At 38.7% G+C, this 15,517-nt stretch overlaps 1 protein-coding gene across 1 annotated transcript in view; it reads right to left on the minus strand.

The window, feature by feature from the left end:
* TRIM69 (tripartite motif containing 69) overlaps nt 1-14,578 on the minus strand; it is a 32,692-nt gene extending 18,114 nt beyond the window's left edge. Inside the window, exons 1-2 of the mRNA XM_089906247.1 lie at nt 14,382-14,578; nt 5,993-6,059 (exon numbers count right to left, since the gene is read on the minus strand). Coding sequence (XP_089762373.1) covers nt 5,993-6,059; nt 14,382-14,578 — 264 coding nt within the window. The remainder of the gene's footprint in view (nt 1-5,992; nt 6,060-14,381) is intronic.
* Nucleotides 14,579-15,517: the final 939 nt, after the last annotated feature.

The raw sequence follows: 15,517 nt of genomic DNA on the forward strand, positions 1-15,517 counted from the left end.
CTGCATTAGCCCTTAGCAAGAGAGTCAGCCTGGCCTTTGAGGATTAGAAGCCAACCATTGACGACTCCTCTCTAGCTATGAAAGTTCTAGATGGCATCTTCTTCCAATATAAGGCTGTCTTATCTACATTGAGAATCTGTTGTTTAGTGTAGTCACCTTCACCAATGATCTTAGCTAGATCTTGTGGATAACTTGCTGCATCTTCTACATCAGCACTTGCTACTTCACCTTGAATTTTATGTTATGGAGATGGTTCCTTAAACCTCATGAATCAACTTCGGCTAGATTCAAAACTTTTCTTCTGCAGCTTCCTCACCTCTCTAAGCCTTCTTAGGAAGAGAATTAGGGCCTTGCTCTAGATTAGGCTTTGACTTAAGGGAACGTTGTGGCTGGTTTGATCTTCTATCCAGAGCACTAAAGCTTTCTCCATTATCAGCAATAAGGCTGTTTCACTTTCTTACTATTCACATGCTTATTGGAGTAGCACTTTTAATTTCCTTCAAGAACATTTCCTTTGCATTCACAACTTGGCTAACTGGCACAAGAGGCCTAGCTTTTGGCCTATCTTGGCTTTTGACATGCCTTCCTCACCAAGCTTAATCATTTGTAGCTTTTGATTTGAGGTGAGAGACATGTGATTCTTCCTTTCACTTGAACACTTAGAGGTCATTGTAGGGTTATTAGTCAGCCAAATGTCAATATTGTTATGTCTCAGGGAATAGGGAGGCCCAGGGAAAGGGAGAGGGACAAAGGAATGACCCATCTGTGTAGCAATCAGAACACAAACAACCTTTATCGATTAAGTTCCCTGTTTTATGTGAGTGTGATCTGTGGGGCCTCAGAACAATTACAATAGTAACATCAAAGATCCCTAATCACAGATAACATTATCTGTGATAATAAATAGAATAATAATATATAATTATATAATAATAAATATAATAATATATAATACCTCAGATAATTAATATAATAACTTGAAAGTTTGAAATATTACAAGAATTATCAAAATGTGACACAGAGACACAAAGTGAGCAAATGCTTTTGGAAAAATGGCACTGATAGACTTGCACAGCACAGGGTTGACACAGACCTTCAATCTGTAAAAAATGCTCAATGCTATTAATAACATTCTTGTTTGTGTCTCTTTGTGAACATGTGTAAGCATTTCTCAAGGATCTGTACCTAGAAATAGCATTGCTAGATCATGGGATATGTAACTCTTTACCTTTACTAGATAATACCAAACTGTTTGCCAAAATAAATGTAGCAATTTACACTCTACTAGCAGAGGATGAAAATTTTGGTTGTTCCATATCCTCACTAACACATATTATTGTCAAATTTTCTATTTTTTGCCAAACCAGCAGGTATGTAATGGTACCTTAATATAACTTTAATTTGCATTTTTGTGATTACTAATGCAGTTGAACATTTTTTCATGTATTTGTGGATCCTCTTTTGTTAAGAGAAGAAGTGTCCATTAAGTCTTTTGTTCATTTTTTTCTAATGAGTTGTTTGTCCTCTTATTGATTCAGAGTAGTTCTCTATATATTCCAGATACTAGTTCTATTTTGGTTGTGTTGTAAATATCTTCTCCCACCTCTCAATATATGGCTTGTCTTTTCACCCCTATTATAGTGTCTTCCCATGAACAGAAGTTCTTAATTTTAGTGTAATTTGGTTTATAAATCTCTTCTATTTTATACTTTGCCTAGATTAAAGGTGAGTCCCTACAGAGAATATCTGTGTTTATTTCTGCTTGGAGATCCAGATTACTACCAACCTCCACTATTTTATGTTAGTATTATTGGTTTCAAATCTCTAGATCATAAAGGGATTGTAAATTTTAAGCCTAACCCTGTATGAGGGCAAGCTTGTGGTTAAAAATTCTCTAGGGACACTCTTGTTTATCACTCAGACCCCAGATCAAGATAGTTAAGTTTTTTTTTTTTTTCTCTTTGTTACTCCTTCACTGAGGATGTAGCTCTTCAAATGTTTTACCTTTATTCAAGGTTCTCAGGTCCAACTACATACTTGATATGGGTCTAAAGATTGTTAAATCTGGGTTTTCCTGAGATACACAAAAGGTCTCAGTGCAGATACCGCTCTCAGTAACTCTAGCCCATCTCACTGCTTTCTAATCTATATTCTTTGGAGTTTCTCTTTACTTTCTTTTACACTCAAGTATGCATTACAGAGGATGCTTGTTACAGCTTAACTGGCATTTCTAGATGTTCTGTAGTGGTAGGTTTTCCAGGATAAGTGGTTCACAGTTTTGCCAGAAATGGAACTTAAAATGTATATCTTCAAGTAATTTTTAAAGAAAGTCTGAATAGGGAGTATATTCCATTGGAATAATTTCACTTCCAGTAGTAGTAACCCTATTTTGTCCTAGCATTTCAATGATAGCTTGTGTAGGTTTAGAACTTTCAGTTCCAAACCTTTCCCTCTCAGTACTTTATAGACATTTTCCATTATTTGCATTTAGTGTTACGGATGAGAAATCCAGTGCCAATTTGATTCTCACTTCCTTTAGGAATGAGTTTATTTCCCTCTAGAAACTTGTAGGATTTTCTCTTTATTTGGAAATTCACAAATTTTTAGCAGGATGGCCCTAAGTTTATTTCTCTTTTCAATATTTCTCAGTATTAAGTGATCTTTTTAGCCTAAACAATATTTAGCTCAGATAATTTTTATTTAACTTTATTGGTTATTTCTTCCTTTTTATCTTCTGTTTTCTTCTTTTAGACTTCATATTAGATGGACATTAAATCTACTACATCTAACATCTTTGTCTCATAATTTTTCTTTAAAGCGTCTTGCTCTCTTTCCCTCCGCCGCCCCTTTACATTCTAGAAGCATTCTTAAATTTGATATTCTAATCCACTAATTCAGTTTTGGCTGCATTCATTCTGATATTCAATCCTTTCTCAGAGCTATTTTTGGCTAGAAGGCAATCATGTTTTTAACTTCCAAGACTGCTTTCTTGTTGTTTAGTTATTCCTTTCTCAAATATTCCAGGATGAAGTTGTTCTCTTTAATCTCTATTGAGATGTAGATTAAAATTCTTTTTAGTTCTCTTTTGTTTCCGGTAGTAACTCTTGTTTCTTTGTTCTGGTTATTTGTTCTGCTGGTGAGCTTGAGATTTCTCTTTCATATTGTGGGTATTACTCAAAATTTCTGATGATTCTTAAATATCCATTTTATAAATGAAAGCCTAGAGCTATTTACATTGCAGTTCTGTGGGTCTCTTTGGCATATAAGAAGTTAGTGCAATGGTAGATTTAAATGAATCAGATGGAATGTGCCAACAGATAAACATCCCTTCAGTGTGTGAAGGTCCCATGTCTGTTGTAAGAATTTGAAGTTACCAGGAACACTGTCCTGTTCTCTCTCCAGCTTTCGCTCCTACACTGAGAGCATATTCCTGCATTGTTCAGGGAGAGGCTCTTGCCAGCTGTACCTGGCGCTAACACAAAGCTGGTTTACACAGAGCCAAGAACTGGTCCATCTCTGCCAACCTCTCAATTAATACTCAATTGAACTTTCTTTAGCCTTATTCTACTGTAAGCACAGCTGACTTTGAACTTAAAGTTAATAAAGTGTTTTGTCAGGATCTAACACTTCAACAGTCTCTCCTTCTCTAGAGCTGTGCTGCAGATTTTTTATCAGTTTGGTTTCTATACCACTAAATCCCATTTTCTTTATATCATGCAAACATTCCCCAGTGTTCTTGGTCCACTCCTAGCAATTCACTATGTTCTAGCACAGTTGTGGATTTATTCTTTGTTATATATATACTTCATGAAATTTGTATGGGATTTTTGAGAAGGTGGACAGTATGTGCAGCCTGCCATCTTGAACTGGTACTTCAAAGTAATACATTTTAAATCACAGAATTTCAAGCTTTAGTACTCTTATTTTTATTTTTTAAGGAGACAAAAGACCTATATGCATAAAATTATAAGACACTGATGAAAGAAATTAAAGATGACACAAATAGATGGAGAGATATACCATGTTCTTGGATTGGAAGAATCAACATTGTGAAAATGACTCTACTACCCAAAGCAATCTACAGATTCAATGCAATCCCTATCAAACTACCACTGGCATTTTTCACAGAACTAGAACAAAAAATTTCACAATTTGTATGGAAACACAAAAGACCCCGAATAGCCAAAGCAATCTTGAGAACGAAAAACGGAGCTGGAGGAATCAGGCTCCCTGACTTCAGACTATACTACAAAGCTACAGTAATCAGGACAGTATGGTACTGGCACAAAAACAGAAAGATAGATCAATGGAACAGGATAGAAAGCCCAGAGATAAACCCATGCACATATGGACACCTTATCTTTGATAAAGGTGGCAGGAATGTACAGTGGAGAACTGGACAGGTACATGTAAAAGTATGAGATTAGATCACTCCCTAACACCATACACAAAAATAAGCTCAAAATGGATTAAAGACCTAAATGTGAGGCCAGAAACTATCAAACTCTTAGAGGAAAACATAGGCAGAACACTCTATGACATAAATCACAGCAAGATCCTTTTTGACCCACCTCCTAGAGAAATGGAAATAAAAATAAACAAATGGGACCTAATGAAACTTCAAAGCTTTTGCACAGCAAAGGAAACCATAAACAAGACCAAAAGACAACCCTCAGAATGGGAGAAAATATTTGCAAATGAAGCAACTGACAAAGGATTAATCTCCAAAATTTACAAGCAGCTCATGCAGCTCAATAACAAAAAAACAAACAACCCAATCCAAAAATGGGCAGAAGACCTAAATAGACATTTCTCCAAAGAAGATATACAGAATGCCAACAAACACATGAAATAATGCTCAACATCATTAATCATTAGAGAAATGCAAATCAAAACTACAATGAGACATCATCTCACACCAGTCAGAATGGCCATCATCAAAAAATCTAGAAACAATAAATGCTGGAGAGGGTGTGGAGAAAAGGGAACACTCTTGCACTGCTGGTGAGAATGTGAATTGGTTCAGCCACTGTGGAGAACAGTATGGAGGTTCCTTAAAAAACTACAAATAGAACTACCGTACGACCCAGCAATCCCACTACTGGGCGTATACCCTGAGAAAACCAAAATTCAAAAAGAGTCATGTACCAAAATGTTCACTGCAGCTCTATTTACAATAGCCCGGAGATGGAAACAACCTAAGTGTCCATTATCGGATGAATGGATAAAGAAGATGTGGCACATATATACAATGGAATATTACTCAGCCATAAAAAGAAACGAAATTGAGCCATTTGTAATGAGGTGGATAGACCTAGAGTCTGTCATACAGAGTGAAGTAAGTCAGAAAGAGAAAGACAAATACCATATGCTAACACATATATATGGAATTTAAGAAAAAAAAATGTCATGAAGAACCTAGGGGTAAGACAGGAATAAAGACACAGACCTACTGGAGAACAGACTTGAGGATATGGGGAGAGGGAAGGGTGAGCTGTGACAGGGTGAGAGTGAGGCATGGACATATATACACTAACAAACGTAAGGTAGATAGCTAGTGGGAAGCAGCCGCATGGCACAGGGATATCGGCTCGGTGCTTTGTGACCGCCTGGAGGGGTGGGATAGGGAGGGTGGGAGGGAGGGAGACTCAAGAGGGAAGAGAAATGGGAACATATGTATATGTATAACTGATTCACTTTGTTATAAAGCAGAAACTAACACACCATTGTAAAGCAATTATACCCCAATAAAGATGTTAAAAAAACCAAACAATAAATGCTGGAGAGGGTGTGGAGAAAAGGGAACCCTCTTGCACTGTTGGTGGGAATGTAAATTGATACAGCCGCTATGGAGAACAGTATGGAGGTTCCTTAAAAAACTAAAAATAGAACTACCACATGACCCAGCAATCCCACTCCTGGGCATATACCCTGAGAAAACCATAATTCAAAAAGAGACATGTACCACAATGTTCACTGCAGCTCTATTTACAATAGCCGGGACATGGAAGCAACCTAAGTGTCCATCTACAGGTGAATGGATAAAGAAGATGTGGCACCTATATACAATGGAATATTACTCAGCCATAAAAAGAAACAAAATTGAGTTATTTGTGGTGAGGTGGATGGACCTAGAGTCTGTCATACAGAGTGAAGTAAGTCAGAAAGAGAAAAACAAATACCGTATGCTAACACATATATATGGAATCTAAAAAAAAGGAAAAAAGATGGTTCTGATGAACCTAGGAGCAGGGCAGGAATGAAGACGCAGAAGTAGAGAATGGACTTGAGGACACGGGGAGGGGGAAGGGTAAGCTGGGAAGAAGTGAGGGTGTGGCATGGACATATATACACTACCAAATGTAAAATAGATAGCTAGTGGGAAGCAGCTGCATAGCACAGGGAGATCAGCTCGGTGCTTTGTGACCACCTAGAGGGGTGGGATAGGGAGGGTGGGAGGGAGACGCAAGAGGGACGGGATATGGGGATATATGTATACATATAGCTGATTCACTTTGTTATACAGCAGAAAATAACCCAACATTGTAAAGCAATTATACTCCAATAAAGATGTTAAAAAAAGAAAAAGAAAAAAATAAAATAAAGGTACAATAATAGAAAAAAAAATTTTTTTTGGCCATCCCACGCAGCATGTAGAAGAATCTCAGTTCCCCGACCAGGGATCGAACCCACTCCCCCTGCAGTGGCAGTGTGGAGTCTTAACCACTAGACTGCCAGGGAAATCCCACTTTAGTACTCTTTTAGATGCTGCATTCCTGGCTATACTCTAACTATACCACTTACATGACCACCTCTCTGTCTTTGTATAAGGCTAAGGGCCACAAATCAAGGGCAAGTTGTGGGGAAAAAAACACACAGAAAAAGTAAAAGGGGAAGAAGAGAGAAGGGCAGGAAAGATTCTTTTCTGGCCAATTAGGACCCAGATTCTGAGTGATTTAAATAAGCCAGTCTTTTTTACCCTCAAGCTGATCTCTGGAGCCAACAAATATGCTCTCACTCTACCTAGACTCAGGTGTCCAAGTCAAAACTCAGTGGACCAAGCAGGCACTATCATTACTTAGTACTTCCCACCCCTCATTTTGAGAAGAGAACTCAGGAAGAAAATACCTTCTTTGTAGTTCTGAACACTTTGGGGATTTCAATTTGCAGAGCCAGCAGAGGCTTCAGATAGACTTTAAGAACATGAGTCAATAAAACAAGAGTAGCTTTGATAGGTCAGGCAAAGCATTAAACTGAAAAAGGATCCCAACCCTTCCTCTTTTTTTTTTTTTTTTTTTTTTTTTTTTTGTGGTACACAGGCCTCTCACTGTTGTGGTCTCTCCCGTTGCGGAGCACAGGCTCCAGACGCGCAGGCTCAGCGGCCATGGCTCATGGGCCCAGCTGCTCTGCGGCACGTGGGATCTTCCCGGACCGGGGCACGAACCCACATCCCCTGCATCGGCAGGCAGACTCTCAACCACGGTGCCACCAGGGAAGCCCAACCCTTCCTATTGATTAATAGTAACCATTGCACACTTTTCTACAGAAGAACATTGAACTGGGCCTTTAGCAGCTGCCTGATTCATTTTATTTCCTCACTTGTACTAAATATGCTTAAGCTCTGAGTTTTAAATTTAAGTACAAAATGCAGTAGATTAAAATTTTCAGTTCAGTACTGACTTCACTAAATATGGCAGAGGAGGAAGTCAAGGGAGAACTCCAAAAAAACAACTAATAAACTTGCAAAAACTGTCAGAATCAACCTTTGCAGAACTCCAGGACCTAGTAAAAAATATATATATATATATAACAACTAGGGGAAAACTAAAGGAAGAAAGAAGCTGCCACATTGTAGTAAGAATGTACTGTAGTGTTTTCATTCACTTACCATCCCTCACTCTCCAAATTGGTGGCAGCCATGAAGATGGCAGTTGCACTCTTGGTGCAGTTTGCTAGTGCCAGAGGAAATATGTACTTTATTCTCAAAGAATTGTGGTAGTATTTTCCACTTTGGTGGCTCCCTCAAGGGTCAGAACAAGGGCTTGCCTTTGTTTTGTCCAACCCAGAGAGTTCCCAGGGCTGGGGCAGCTCCTGGGAGGCTTTTGCTGAATGTACTTAAAGGCAAAAGGATTGGATACAGCAGCCTGTGGGAAGGGATAATAGGACAAGCCCAAAAAGCCTTGGAAGGAAATTAGAAAATAAGACGTGTGGGGCATAAGAGCTTTTAAAAGCTCCAGTGTATACTGGGGAGTCAAGAAGCCCAAGTGCATGCCCAGGTCTGGATATGTGTACAGAAAATGCCTGAGAAGACACTAAGCTTTCACCTCTGGCTGACCGTCAGGCTCCACATGAGTGAGAAGTAAAGGCTAAGACAGAGTTGTAAGTGGCCTGGCTAAATGTTGAAGGAGTGCCCAACACAGAGCCAATTGGTAAAGACTGGAAGATTAAATTTTATTTTATTTTTTTCTCTTCTTGGCTCCAAGCATTTGAGCCAAATTTTGTCAGAACACTAGCTGACCACTAAGTTAATGGAACATAAGTTTCAGTGGCCACACGTGACAGAGATAGCAAACTGTAAAAAAATAGTTTAGAAAAGTCACTAAGTGAAAAACAGCAACCCAAAATAAGCAGGAAAAAGAAAAACAGGGAGAATTTCATTTCCAGAGTTGCCGCATTATAATATTCAAAATATCCAGTTTTAAACAAAAAAGCCATGCAAAAAAACAAGAAAGTATGACCCATTCACAGGGGAAGAAAAATTGATAGAAAATTTCCCTAAGGAAACCCAGGATTTGGACTTACTAGACAAAGACTTTAAATCAACTATCTTAAATATGGTTAAACAGCTAAAGGAACCATGGACAAAGAACTACAGGAAGCCAGGAGAACAATGTCTCATCACATAGAGACTATCAATAAAGAGATAGAAATAATGAAAAGGAACCAAATAGAAAATTTGGAAATGAAAAGTACAATAACTGAAATTAAAAATTCACTGAAGAGCAGAAAGAGAAAAGAATGACCAAAATGAACAGAGCCTAAGAGACCTTTGGGACACTATCAGGCATACTAACATATGCATAATGGAAGTCCCAGAAAGAGAGGAGAGGGAGAAATGTGCAGAAACCATATTTGAAGAAATAATGGCTGAAAAGTTCCCAAATATGATGAAAGACATGAATCTATAAACATCCAAGGAACTCAACAAACTCCAAGCAGGATAAATTCAAAGAGGTCATGCCAAGACACAGTATAGTCAAACTGTCAAATGACAAAGACAAAGAGAATCATGAAAGCAGAAAAAAAAAAAAAAAGCAGTTCATCATGTACAAGAGAGCCTCAATAAGATTTACTGCTGATTTCTCCTTCAAAAACATGGAAGCCAGAAGACAGTGGGATGATATATTTAAAATGTAGGGAAAAAAATGTTAACTAAGAATTCTATATTCATCAAAACTAACCTTCAAAAATGAAAGAGGAGATAAAAACTGATGGAGGTAATCACTAGTAGACCTGCTCTACAAGAAACGTTAAAGGGAGTCCTTCAGGCTAAAATGAAAGGACACTAGAAAGTAACTTGAAGACATGAAGAAATAAAGAACAATGGTAAAGGTAAACATAGGTAAATATAAAAGACAAAATTGTTGCAGTTTCTGGTTTTTAAACCCCTACATGTATATATGTCTACCGTGGGCCTCTCACTGCTGTGGCCTCTCCTGTTGCGGAGCACAGGCTCCGGACGTGCAGGCTCAGCGGCCATGGCTTACGGGCCCAGGTGCTCCGCGGCATGTGGGATCTTCCCAGACCAGGGCACGAACCCGTGTCCCCTGCATCAGCAGATGGACTCAAAACCACTGCACCACCAGGGAAGCCCATGCAGTTTCTGGTTTTTAACTGCTTTATCATTTTTTAAATTCATAAAACAATAATTATAAGCATACATTAATGGGCATACAATGTATAAAGATGTAATTGGTGACAATGACAACATAAAGGGAGAAGTGGAGCTGGGAAGTAACAGAGTTTTTGTGTATTATTGAAACTAAGTTGGTATTAATTCACACTTGATTAATGTGAATTGAATTTGTAGCTTGCTTGTTAGAAAATTCAAATACTAATTTTAATCCCCTGAGTAACCAATAAAGAAAAATACTAGACAATATATAAAAACAATATATAGAAAAAGAAAAGGAAAGGGAATCAAAATGGGACACTAAGAACAAATTTATTTGAATGCAGTAACAGAATTTAGAAACAAAAAAGATATTACATGTAGAAAATAAATAGAAAAATGGCATAAGTGAGTCTTTCCTTATCAGTAATTACTTTACATGAAAATGGATTAACCTGTGATTCAAAGGCAGAGATTGAGAAAATGGATAAAAAGAACATGATCTAACTATATGCTGTCTACAGGAGATTCACTTTTTTTAATAGTTCTTTCTTTATTTATTTATTTATGGCTGCTTTTGGTTCTCTGTTGCTGTGTGTGCCTTTCTCTAGTTGCGGTGAGCAAGGGCTACTCTTCGTTGCGGTACGTGGGTTTCTCATTGCGGTGGTTTCTCTTGTTGTGGGGCACAGGCTCTAGGCGCGTGGGCTTCAGTAGTTGTAGCTCACAGGTTCTAGAGTGCAGGCTCAGTAGTTGTGTCGCACGGGCTTTGTTGATCTGCGGCATGTGGGATCTTCCCAGACCAGGGTTCAAACCCATGTCCCCTGCATTGGCAGGAGGATTCTTAACCACTGCTCCACCAAGGAAGCCCAGAATAAATAGGTTAAAAGTGAAAGGATGGGAAAGATATTTCGTACAAATAATTACCAAAAGAGAGATGGAGTGGCTACACCAATATTAAACAAAAATTGACTTAAGACAAAAATTGTTACAAGAGAAAATAAGGACATTATATATTGATAAAAGGGTCAATCTATCAAGAAGAGATAACAATTATAAACATATACACACTTAACAATAGAGCACCAAAGTATGTGAAGCAAAAACTGACAGAATTGAAGTTAGAAATAGGTAGTTCTACATTCATAGTTGTAGGCTCCAATACTAAGCTTTCAATAATGAATAGAACAACTAGACAGAGTATCTATCAGTAAGGAAATAGAGGACTTGAGCAACACTATAAACCAACTAGACCCAACAGACATATATAGAACATTCTACCCAACAATAGCAGAACACATATTTTTACCAAGTGCACAGAGAACATTCTCCAGCATAGACCATATGTTAGGACACAAAATAAGTCATAGAAGATTAAAATCATACAAACTATCTTCTCTGACTACAATGAAATGATATTATAAATTAATAAGAGAAGGAAACCTGGAATTTAACAAATGTGGAAATAAGGAACAACTATTAAACAATGAGTCAAAGAAGAAATTACAAGTGAAATTAGAAAATACTTAGAGATGAATGAAAACAAAAACACAAAATACAAAATCTTATGGAATGTGGTGAAAGCAGTGTTAACAGAGAAATTTTTACTGATAAACATCTACATTAAAAAAAGAAGGAAGATCACAAATCAACCTAACTTTCCTCCTTAAAGAATTTAGAAAAGCAAACTAAACACAAAGCTAGCAAAAGAGGACATAAAGATTAGAGTGGAGATAAATGAAAAAGAATAGAAAAACAATAGAGAAAAGTAATGAAACCAAAAGTTCAGTCTTTGAAAAACATCCACAAAATTGATAAACCTTTAACAGGACTGATGACAGAGACAGAGAGAGAGAGGGAGGGATGGAGGGGGGGAGGTGGAGAGAGAGAGATGAAAGGGGGCAGAGGAGGGGAGAGGAGAGAAAGAGAGGAGAGGAGAGGACAGACTGAAATTACCTAAATCAGAAATGAAAGTAGGGGGACTTCCATGGTGGTGCAGTGGTTAAGAATCCACCTGCCAATGCAGAGGACACGGGTTCAAGCCCTGGTCCGGGAAGATCCCACATGCCACGGAGCAACTAAGCCTGTGTGCCACAACTACTGAGCCTGTGCTCTAGAGCCCATGAGCCACAACTACTAAAGCCTGCGCGCCTAGAGCCTGTGCTCTGCAACAAGAGAAGCCACCACAATGAGAAGCCCGCGCACCGCAACGAAGAGTAGCCCCCGCTCGCCACAACTAGAGAAAGCCCATGCACAGCAACGAAGACCCAACACAGCCAAAAATAAAATAAATAAAATAAAAAAGAAATGAAAGTAGGGACATTACCACAGACTGTACAGAAATAGAAAAGAATTATAAGAGAATACTATGAAAAGCTGTATGCCAATAAATTGGATAACCTAGATAAAATAGAAAAACACAGAAATTACCAAAACTGACCCAAGGAAAAATTGAAAATCTGAACAGAGCTATAACAAGAGATTGAATCAATCATTTAAAACCTCCCAACAAAGAAAAGCCCAGGACCAGATAACTTCACTGGTGAATTCTACCAAACATTTAAAGAAGAATTAACATCACTCCTTTCCAGACTCTTCCAGAAAATAGAATAGAAGGGAACATTTCCTAACTCTTTCTATGAGGGTAGCATTATCCTGATATTAACACCAGATAAAGACATCACAAAAAAAGAAACTGATTTTAGTTTTCTTTTCGCAAGATAGTGAAAAGGCAATTCACAGAATAGTGGGAGTGGGGGGCAATATTTGCAAATATATATACCTAAGGGTCTAGAATCCAGAATATATAAAGAACTCTTACAAATCAACAGCAAAAAGATGCTCAATTTACAGATTAGCAAAGGACTTGAACAGACATTTCTCAAAGAAGATAGACAGATGGCCAACAAGCACATGAAAAGATGCTCAACATCATTAGGAAAATGCAAATAAGAACTACAGTGATATCCCACTTCATACCCACTAAGATTGTTATATTTTTTCATGGAAAATAACAAATATTGGTGGGGATATGGAGAAATTGGAACCCTTGTATATTGCTGTTGAAAGTGTAAGATGGTGCAGCTGCTGTGGAAAACAGCTTGTCAGTTCCTCTGAAAGTTAACCAGAGAATTACCATATAATCCAACAACTCTCCTCCTAGGTATATACCCAAAAGAGTTGAAAACAGATATTCAAACAAAAACTTGTATGCAAATATTAATAGCAGCACTATTTGCAGTAGCCACAGATGGAAACAACCCAAATTCCATCAGTTAATGAATGGATAAAATGTGGCATATCCATAAAATGAAAGGTTATTCAGCCATAGAAAGGAATGAAGCACTGATATCTGCTACAACAACATTATGCTAAATGAAAGAAGCCAGACATAAAAAGTCACATATTATATGATTCCATTTATATGAAATATCCAGAATAGGTAAATCCATAGAGACAGAAAGCATATTAGTTGTTGCCAGAAGCTGGGGGACGGAGAAGTGGGAAGTGACTTCTTAATGGTATGGGGTTTCTTTGGGAGGGCGATGAAAATATTTTGGAACTAGATAGAGGTGGTGGTTGCACAGTATTGTGAATGACCTAAATGTCACTGAATTGTATACTTTAAAATGGTTAAAAAATAATAAAATGGTTAATTTTATGTTACATAAGTTTTACCTCAATTTTAAAAGATTGAAGCTATATCTGACTCCAGAGCAAGAATTTTTATATTGACAGTATCCTGCATTGAAGAATGCTGTATTATAGCTACTATTATCAAAAACTAGCCACCAGAAGTGGCTCTGAGCTCAATACCTAAGAGTCTGATGAAGTAAACATTGAATAATTCCAACTCTGTTCTAATGACCGTACTTGCTGGGGCATAGAAGTGGGTAAGATAGAAGCTCTGCCCATGGACTGCTCATATCTGGGTTTCCACTAGCACTTGTGGGTCAAGGCAAAGTACAACTAGAAGTCCCTGGCCCATTCTTCTTCCCCTCCCAACCCCCTCACCCTGTCCCATACCTCATAAGCATGTGTGTGGAAAACCTAGCCCACACAACCAAGCTCCATACATGTACACACACCCCTACACACAACTGCCCTTTAGGCACACAGTTGCCTATGGGAGCTATGGAAGTTCTAACGGTGAACTCAGAATCTTTTGGACAGAGAATTTTAGAGTCCTGGATACATGTCATGTAATTTAAAGTAGGAGAGAGCATGGGCTCTGTGGTCTCATGGACTCCGTATCTTGTAAAGAGGAACGTAGTTGGAGAAGGGTCAGAGTGGGAGCCTTAAAGCATAAGCCAAAGGAAAAGCCCTTCATTGCCCAGGTCTAGGGGTGGTACTTCCCTACCCACTCCACTCACCCTTTTCTGTCTCATCTGAGCACCAGCCATGGATAGAGCCTGTTTCTGCTCTGGAATCAGCAAGGAGAGGCTGGCCTGAAAGAAAGTCTGGTGTTTCATCTCACAGGTCACATCTTTACCAGAACTGAATTTCTGGAGCCTCAGGGACCCTGTGGGGCTTGTCTGACTTAACTGTGTGGAAGACCTTGCTGTCACCATTGACTTCCCAGATTCCAGGAGTTTGGACTCTACTTCCTGCAGAATTTTCTGCCAGAATTCCTGAAGTGACCTTGCCCACCTTAGACTTTCCAATGCCAGGATCCACTGTTCCCAGCATATTCCATTACCAGCTCTCTGTATTCTTACCTTTTCCTAAATGCTAAAGATGAAAAGCTATGATCCTGGGCTTCCCTGGTGGCCCAGTGGTTGAGAGTCCACCTGCTGATGCAGGGGACACGGGTTCGTGCCCCGGTCCGGGAAGATCCCACATGCCGCGGAGCAGCTAGGCCTGTGAGCCATGGCCTCTGAGCCTGCGCGTCCGGAGCCTGTGCTCCACAGCGGGAGAGGCCACAACAGTGAGACGCCCGCGTACCGCAAAAAAAACCAAAAAACAAAAAACTATGATCCAGGAGTATAAAAATGGGGACTGAGATGAAACCTTCTCAAAGTAGGAGGATCATTTGTATCAATATAATGGAGATAAGTACGTTTTAGGAGAGCATAATAGATGGGTCCCTGATGCATGACTAGTGGGTGTGGTCAAGGGAAATATATAGGATATCTAAGATGGGACTTAAAAGATCAAATCTTGGGCAGACAAAAGTGAGGAAGATTATTATGGGGGGAAAAGAAATGTTAAATGTACATACACTATTTTTCAATTTGCATATTGTGGCCTCTGAAGGATGAAAAACTTAAATATAGACAAGATTTATTCTGAGGCAGAATCCCTGAGGATTGGTCCATGGGTTAGTCTCATGCTCTTGAAAGGAAAACTAGAACTCAGAACTTGCTTTGACACTCAAGTCAGTGGTAGAATTGAGGGAATCTAAAGAATTCTAACCCTAAGACCAGAGCTGTCTCCATCTTCTGTACACCCCCTTGAGAATCTGAGTGTCCAGAACTCCTTATTCTTCATTTCTAACCCTCCATTCCCAGTCATAACTTTGTGTTTGCCTCTGTTTGTGAGCTTAGTTTCATTCATAGATCTATTCTAGCCAAGGGAACATGGCTAAAAATGCTTTGCCTCACCATCCATCAAATTCCATACTCATTG

The sequence above is a fragment of the Delphinapterus leucas genome, chromosome 2, assembly GCF_059928025.1.
Source record: "Delphinapterus leucas isolate spDelLeu-1000000601 "Yukka" chromosome 2, BTC_Dleu_Yukka2, whole genome shotgun sequence".
Classification (NCBI taxonomy): domain Eukaryota; kingdom Metazoa; phylum Chordata; class Mammalia; order Artiodactyla; family Monodontidae; genus Delphinapterus; species Delphinapterus leucas.